Raw genomic sequence first — 8,821 nt, 5'->3', positions numbered from 1 at the left:
TGCTCCACCCTTAAGATTATGATTTAACTTGTTATTAAATTGACGCATGAAAAAAACAACTTCATTGGCCACTCGATGTGCACATTTATTTTGCATGTTTCGACGTCTATTTACAATAATATCGTGTACAACTATGATATGTAACTAAAAACTGACGGCAACAGTTTGACAATCCAACATGGTTACAATGATTTGCGTGTAGCTCCTTTAAAATCTGCCAAATCGTAACCTTGACAAGCTAAATGGTCAGGCTTTAACGATCATCATATCTTCAAGGCCAAACGCACGAATGAAACAACATAATAAGCTTATTTCGCTGAAGAGAGTTTATCTTCTAGATGAAGAATATCGAAGAATAGTTCTACACGGCTAACAATGATACGCGGGCTTATTTGAAATTTCACTTTTGATTCAGTTTATTGTTTCTTGCACGGTTGTTTCTCCAGTTTCTTCAGCGTCCACAGCATCTCACGGTCAACACCAGGCCAGACGTAAACATCACTTGTAGCTATTTCGACCAGGTGCATCAAGTTCATCTCCATGGTAACACCCACAGTCTGTACCAGGATTCCAGATTCCCTCAATGACTTGGACGCAGCTTTAACAAGAACGGCTTCGTCTGAATCCATATTGGCGTCAGTGATAACAACAAGAACCTGAGAAAGACAACCAATGAACCTGTTTCAGCTACAAGCTCGAACCATATATTCCCAATACTAATCACTAGGCATTTCCTCATATACGTTTTGAGAATTAAGTGAATCATCAAGACTAGAGAATGCCTTGGAATTTAGTAATACATCAAGAGAATGCCGTGAATCGCTGAAGGAAGTTTTACCGTGTTAAAATAAAGTTATTATCATAGAATATTACCGGTTCCAGGATTTCGACGACACCTCTTTCTCCCCCAACAACTCCCCTTTCACCTCTCCCCCCCCCCCCCTTCTCCTCCTTCTCTCCCCGCCCAATTAGGACTCTGAAAAATTGTTAAGTGTAATCAAAACGTTCCTCTATAGGTCCAAGACGAAGGCCAGGAATGCAATGTACATGGATGACAATTCTCTAATTTTAATTCCAATTATTCAAAACCTCTAGAACGGCATTTTAAGCCACTACATGTGGCTTTTTCAAAAACTAATTTCACTGGTAAGGAGGAAATTTTAGTTGCATCGCCTCTGGAGTCCACTCGGGAAGGATTGACAACCGCCATGTTTTTACGTCACGATTGACTGACGATATTGTTTCGCGCGTTTCCAAAAGTGGACATTATTCTGGACTGCTGAGTGGAAACAACGTTTGTGTACGTCTACAACCTTATACATGATCCTAACTTCATCAGTTTACCTTGATTGCGTTTTCCCTAGCACCGTTGGTTTCATTAAACATTTCCCTCGCCTTCTCCAAAGCTGTGCTGAGTCTTCCTCTTCCCTTTTGTGGTGCAATCCTCTTGATATGGCTCCAGACATGGGCTCGGTTCATGTGGCTTTTACTGAACTGGTCAAAAGTCAACATTGACTGACTGTATTTTGCTGTCGTTACCAAGGCGACGTGGGTACCATCCTTTCTGATTGACATTTTGTGAACGACTTTGTTGGTCATTTTCCACACCTTTCTCCAAGTATTTGCCTGCGTGTCCAGCACAATAGCGAGATCCACTGGAGAGGTGCACCCTGAAAACGGACAAGAAACAGAGATCAGTAAGCGAGTTCTCCTAAAATATCAACGATTCTTATCAACTTATCGTAAAAGGGGTATCATGATATCTTGCAGAATTCTCCCAACAAGTACTATAAGAAATGTATGGATACCAGTAAGGGGAATTTGTACGTTACCATCAGGACTTAAAGGTTTAATACATCATCAACTTCTCTCATCTAATACTGTAAGAACCGAATGGGAACCAGTAAGGAGAATTCATATGTTTACACCAGGGTTTCTACATAATCAAAAAGTTTCTAACTATTAGTATAAGAACTGCATAGGAACCAGCACTGAGTATTTATATCTTGACATCAGGACATAAATTGAACTCAGGTACCGTCCGCATGCACACCAGACCTATTTAGATAAATATAATAAAGCGACTGTTTTTCGCATACTGGCAGTTATCGACTTAAGTTATCATTGATATGATAAAACACAATGTTATCATTCCGGATGAATAGTTGTTTCTGACTTCCTAAGGAGATAGGGTAGGGGCTTAAAATTCTGGCAAAATCATTGAGACACGATGTTAGGTAGTCCTTTATATCAGCCACAGCAGTTAACCCCAAAAATAAACAATTTAAATGGTCAGTGATACTATAGAGAATCGTTTGCCTGACGAGTGAGGGCCACCGTAAATTTCACACGCAAAAGCTTTGACCATCCCGTCGGACTGAATCAATCACCGCAGGGCAAAATAGCGCAAATGTCTTGCCTTGATGTTGCAATTCCCGTAATGCTTTCTTCGAGACCCAATAAAGATCAATTAACAAGCGAGTTTTCTATGAGCTACAGAATCTTCTAGAAGCCCATACATAAATAAAAGAAGCCTGAGGCCTACTTACATCGCTTATAGTTGACAGGAGAAACACATTTGGTGGCACATCCCTGCATACAGCACTTGAAAGACGGTGAGCACTCTGCGTCATCAAAGCATTCTGATTCATCTTCACTGGCGAAAAGGAGTCCCTGCACGCAGTTGACTGCTGGTCTCTGATAAGGACAGTCTCCGCCTTTACCGCGAATTTCTGTAAATTTTAACAAACAAATTTGAGATGTAAAAAGTGCTTGTTTTTACTACAGATTTGATGATTTCGACATTGCTGATCCTAGCAGTATGCAGGACGCGTGTCACGTATCAACCTAGTAAATGGCCTAAGCTCACAACGAGTCTCTCGTAGCTCAGTTGGTTAGAGCGCCCAACCGGTATCTGGGAGGCCATGGGTTCGATTCCCGTCGGGGACTCAGATTTTTTCTTTGTCCCACGCTCGTGTCATGTTGAATAATTTCTTTACTAAAAAGTGCTTGTTTCAACGTTGTGCAATGCGAGATTTGCTAAAACCACACAGCTGAGAAAAGAATATTGACATTTTGGACATAAGTGTTAGTAAAACTTCACTACTGTCCGTGGCAAATTACGCGCAAACAAGTTATTCGGTTGCATATATCTTAGTGCTCCTGACTATACATAAGTAAAAGCTTCTAAACGAAGGTAGCGCTCTCAATGATTCTCTTGCATTCAGTAAAGTCGCTTGTTCTGATATAGTTTGGCAGTGCGTTCATTGTTTGATTGAAAAATAGGCGCTAGTCTGGTCTCGGGAAAGAAAGTATTTTACAATTATATATATAATTAAGTGTCTCTACAGCATTAGTACACACTTATGTTTAACAATATATATGCCCTGTGTCGTTATAAGAGATTGTGAAGGAAAGTACGAAACCGTGAAGAGACTGCGAAAGGAACTGCAAGATATCGATCTTCAATAAACAACTTTTTGAGATAATTTTTAAAGGCTGGATTTATTGTCACCTTTTAACATATTTTTCCTTGCTACTTGTAAAAGTCTTTTATCTGAACCATTATAGCGTGTTTCGTCAGAGAACAAGCGAAAGGCCTTTTGATAAGTTTCCAGCATTGAAATATATCAGATTCTGTAGTCAATTATCAGTGATGAAAGAGGATATACTAATATACTATAAATAATCTAATTAACTAGTAAACCAAGTTAAGCTACGTTTTTAGGCCAAGTTCGATGATAGAAGTTACGCTAATTTTGGATATTTAATTCAGTGTAAAAGGAAGAAGTATCGTGTTTTTAGTACTTTACTGCCTCTAATCATTCCTGATGTTCCGAGGATCTGCCAACAAAACAGTGTACCGAGCAGTCAACACAAAGCTACAGGCCACACAGAAAGAGCCAATTTCTTAGTTTTTTACGTCATCAATGACGTAAAGCCCCACCAAAACAACTACTGCAAAAAAGCCAAAACATTCTTAGAGTTGGAAAATTGAATAGGTAAAGTATACCCCATCTCAGACTGATTTGACAGAGAAGGAAAATAAACCTTACTTTAGAACCAAAAGGTAAAAAAACTGACCCATCTTGAGGCATAAATCTGTGTCCCAAATGTAGAAACGATAAGTGAATTGGATTATTTTAAGCCTAAATTATTTTATTACTGATAACGCTGGAATTATCAAATAGCCTAACGTTTTAAGTGAACTGTGTTTATCAATGACTTTTGAAGAAAAGCCTGACGAACCAAGATAGGTACATGTTGTAAGAGCGATACATTAATTGGATATATTTATAACCTCTTTATTACTTTACTTCAGATAACATCTTCAAATAGCCTTACGTTTCTAATTATCGCTGCGACTGCAACAGTGGTCAACAGTTTTGTTTCGGGGACAAGTCTCTTCTTGTGTACTTCCCATTTTTGTCAAAAAATCTAGTCGCAGTGACGTCCCGGCGACTTGTCCCACGAATTCAAACTGGATGAATGAAGGGAATGGACGGATAATTCCTCGAGCCTTGTCCCCATCGTGTAAACTATTCAAGAGACTTAACTTGTTGGAGAGATTAGCCGTTGGGATTGTGTATCATGAGTAAGCTCTGTTATGATCTGCTGGAAAAACGTACTTCTTTCCACGTTTGCCATTAAAGACGGATCTCAGAATTTAGTCATTTCAACGTTCCATTTTGTTTCTTCTTTATAGTGCAGATGCGCGTTTGCTTGGCAGGAAATGGCATTCTTTTACTTGTTTTGAAACTTCGGCGGATCAAAGACATCAAACGTGACCCCAGATAAACTCTTCAGTTTTTTTCTTTTAAAATGTTTGTCATTTTTTCCTTCGGGTCCTAGATTTGTTTGGAAAGCCAGTAATCCAGATGTTCTTAAGATACTCGGTTAGCCAACCAAATAAGATTGGGTTTTAGTTAAGCTGCTTTAAATGTTAAATGACATTTGACAACTATTTTCGAGGATCCATTCTTGAAGTTGTATAAGTGAAGTTAAGAAGTCACGAAGACAAATAGAATACTTTACAACATTTTCCGATGTAGAATAAACAGAAGTCCATTCTGAAAAGATTTTTGATTTTGTTCCAGAAAAAACACTCGTTTCGGGTAATTTTATTTAATTGATTAAACTGAAATGCTATGAAACAAGTAGATGACCGATGATCACTTGTAGCGAGACAATTATAATTATCTCTAACATGCGAATTTACTGTTAATGACGCGGTACTTAAGCTATAGCAGTAAATCTACGTGGCTACTCAAGTAAATCCCAGAAAAAATCTGATATCATTTTTCTGCGGTTCACCAAAATAATGTTCATCTGCTTTTCGACAATTCTTCTTGAGTTGTCTTTATGATTATAACAGCTTTTTTGAAATGTTCTTTTTCTTTACTTTTAAAATGCACACACTAGTTACAAAAGTTCGTAATTCTAAACTTCTGCTAGTAATTAACGAATTCAAATCTTATATGCGTACGGTATTTGGGGCGAGAATGAATACACCTCCTTAAAGAAGGATTTCAGAAAATAGAAGAAGACGCAACAAAAACATACCTTGCAAAGATTCCGCCAGGCGGCACTGGATAGCCAGTAAAGTTACAAACACCAATGCAATCACGTTCATCTTCAGTGTCGGTTATCTCTTCACTAGTTGGTCCGCTCTCAGTCCTTGATCAGTGGCCCCTTCAGCGATTGAATTCTGCGGGAAAATATGATCCCTTTTATACTCTTTTCTAGACGACCGGACGTGTAAGGACGTGTAAGCTAAGACAAGTGTCAAGAGCTATTGGCAATATGATGGTAATTAATCAATCAAAACACGACGAACGTCAAACTCAATCACGACAGTCTTTTTTTATTGGAAAAGAGAGAATTTGGCAGCACGTTATAAACAAGCAGGGATATTTTTCCCTTTTGTGCCAATCTTTCAAATTTAATTTTACTGTTGTCAAACCATCCGGGGGTAGCTGCTTCTAGAAAACTGAACTGTGTCGGTATGTGTCGGTCAGGATATGCAGAGTCAGGTACAACCTGTTGACACTGGAACCTTGTTAACAGACTCGAATCTCGCTATATAACAGACATAACAGAGACTCTGAGCTGTATTTATACGTTTGTATCCGTCTCAAATTAAATTTACGCAATAACCAGTTATCTGTAAAAAGCGATGTTTAACTGGCGTTTTGACGATACGCTAACTGCACCTGACGTTTCCCACCCATGATTTAGGGGAGCATCCCTCCTGGATTCCAACAAATAGGTTGCACGAACGAAACACATATGATAACTTAGTAATTTTTTTCGCTAAACACAGCACGATCAGGTATCATTCGACAATGTTCTTTTGCAATCTGTTGTGCACGTCTCTTTGCTCTTGTCGATGCAACAGTTTTGTCTGCAGGGTTGTCGTGTTCTAGTTAGGAGTATTTGAAGTGAATAATCAATGTTCTCAACCAACTGAAAGGGATGGAGGATAGCCGGGTCATAAAAACAGTTTCAATCGCTATCAGATAAGTTCCTCAACTTCAATATCAGTCAGCTGTAGGTCAACCTTTTCTTATCTCGATCGAAAGTTGAATAGGCTCAAGTGCATGTGGTGCCTATGATTAAGTGGCCCTTCATATTATGAATGCATATCAGTTACGAGTGTAACTAAAAACAACTTTTCTAACACGTTCTAGAAGATTCTGTTCAACTAATAGAACACATGCATGCATCCCTTTGCCACTTAAATTTTAACCCTCGCGGTTCATCTGAGACATTGATTTTATAAACAAACATTAGGTATTTAATGCGTAGCTGACAGTTTCCTTTGGCGCCGCGATGGCAAAAAAATTGCGGCGAGCTTCGGAATCGGGAGGAAAGGGATCGACCGGAGTCTCGCGGCATCGGTGTTCCCTTTCCCGGCTTAATTTGCCGCCAAATATTTTTTTGTCGTCTCGACAGAAACACCATCTTTTAAGGCATTTAGTATGCTGTGTGTCTCTTTTTTCTGTCTGTCTTCTGGATTTCTTATATTTCTGAATTTCCTGTGAAGTTTCCCTGTTTATTACTCGCAGGAGTTAAGGTTTCGGTTTTTGTGGCCTACGTATGTTCGATCCGTGGCACGTTTTTGCACTGTCCGACGCGTATAAAACCCGCTCTATTATTTTCGAGAGTTCGTAATTGTTTGGTCACCGCATTTCTTCTTCTGAATTAACATTAAGGCCATTATGAGCGCTGCAACTCAATTTCTTGAGGGTGCCCTATACGTTTTGGTGATTCAGTCTTGTTTATTCGTGATTCTTTATGTTCACGTGCATGTATGCGAACACACACTTTTTTTATGGCAACGTCATGCATCACCGTTTTCGGCTTCGTCATCACTTTTCACCGAGTTTGGACCACACGCTGCTCTTGCAGGGAGAATAGACTTTTCGTGGTTTAATATATATCTTGTGCCATGTCATGTCTACGACTGCTCGCTCTGAGACCAGTGATGCTCGAACTGATATAGAAGTATTCTTATTCATTGTAAAGTGTGTACACAATGGAACATTGGGTTCCCTATTGAAAAATCTGTAATTACAGCTTGCTGTAATAGGTTCACAATGATCCACGATCGAGCAATCGTCATCGGTTTATTTTGTGGTTTTGCAATTGCCTCACATATTATTACCACAGGGATCCATTACCGATAGTCTCTCACCACCCACGGCGCATAAAGCTAAGCAGCGCCTTTCGACAAAGGAAGGAGCACGAAGGAGGAAATTTATACTTCTGCACTCATTACGTACATGCCTCTTAGATTTGCTTTCGCCCGCAAGCGATGGAATGATTTGTCTACATTGTGAAGTGATCCGCTCTACTTTTTCCCGTTTGATCATACCGGACATCATTCCAGAACACTGTAGCAAGTAAAAGCAGTGACGGAGACCAGCCTGCCAGCCCCCATACTCTAAGCAACTTTCACTCAGTTCTCCCGTTAAACTTAAAAAAAGCCGACCTTTACGCTACCGTGTACGTGTGTAAAGGGGTCTCTTTATCTACCTTTATACTTCAGAATAATGCTGGCATAAAGGTCAGCTTTAAAAAATGTAAAGTTAGCGTATAGCTGATTAAATTCAAATTTACACCAACTTTACTTAAACTTTACACCACGGTAAAGTAATGTTTTCCTGCTGTGTAAATTATTTTATTCAAATGAGAAATTAAGAAAAGAGATGTAGTGAAATGGGTTTTTTGGTTTTTCTATTTTTGTTGATGTAATGTGTCAACCTTATGCTCCATCGAATGAAAGGATCGGACTGGTGCAAGACGCTGCCTCGTACCCAGGGGCCGATCGGCCGAGCGGTTAAAGTGGTAAGGCGGGAAAACAGGGAGCGCGGGGGTTGATAGTTAGGTTGTGATCTTTCACGTCCATGGAGTTTGTAATATCTACGGTTGAATCGCGAAAACCCGAACGTTCAGGGGGATCGAAAGTGAGTGTTATCCTAGTTGTAAATCGCATAAATGATTTGCTTTTACGTTTTGGCTTCTTTGCTTATGAACTCCACAGCTCAGAAGTTAATTTATGCTTCGAAGACTCTTATGCAGAGCAGCGATGCGAAGCTGAAAAACCAGAGTTGTCAAACGCTAAAATCTTACTGTTTATTTTCTTAATAAAATATATAATAAGACAAGACAAAATAATTGCGCACGGACTAATGAACTCTGCAGCTCAGAAGTTAATATATAAAGCTGCTGCTGGATATGCCTCGAAGACTCTTACGCAGAGCGGCGAAGCGAAGCTGAAAAATCAGAGTTGTCAAACGCTTAAATCTTACTGTTTATT

General features: G+C 39.4%; 1 protein-coding gene across 1 annotated transcript; it reads right to left on the bottom strand.

Moving 5' to 3' along the window:
• Positions 1-64: 64 nt before the first annotated feature.
• On the bottom strand, positions 65-5,720 carry LOC144661331 (cuticlin-6-like). The gene is made up of 4 exons (XM_078522057.1): positions 5,563-5,720; positions 2,550-2,732; positions 1,345-1,670; positions 65-656 (listed from the first exon to the last, which is right to left on the bottom strand). Exons 1-4 carry the CDS (start codon positions 5,630-5,632, stop codon positions 417-419), a joined length of 819 nt encoding a protein of 272 aa, XP_078378183.1. The 5' UTR covers positions 5,633-5,720; the 3' UTR covers positions 65-416.
• Between the last annotated feature and the right edge of the window lie 3,101 nt (positions 5,721-8,821).

Source organism: Oculina patagonica, chromosome 7, assembly GCF_052425735.1.
Source record: "Oculina patagonica isolate OP01 chromosome 7, crgOcupat, whole genome shotgun sequence".
Taxonomy (NCBI): domain Eukaryota; kingdom Metazoa; phylum Cnidaria; class Anthozoa; order Scleractinia; family Oculinidae; genus Oculina; species Oculina patagonica.
This window is presented reverse-complemented; position numbering and strand designations above follow the sequence as displayed.

Bases quoted from the DNA above. Each gene is read 5' to 3' on its own strand.
- LOC144661331 (XM_078522057.1), bottom strand. From the start codon at position 5,632: ATGAACGTGATTGCATTGGTGTTTGTAACTTTACTGGCTATCCAGTGC. The intron at 2,733-5,562 runs GTATGTTTTTGT...TAAAATTTACAG, and splicing joins CCTGGCGGAATCTTTGCAAG to AAATTCGCGGTAAAGGCGGA. The intron at 657-1,344 runs GTAAACTGATGA...TGTCTTTCTCAG, and splicing joins CTAGGGAAAACGCAATCAAG to GTTCTTGTTGTTATCACTGA.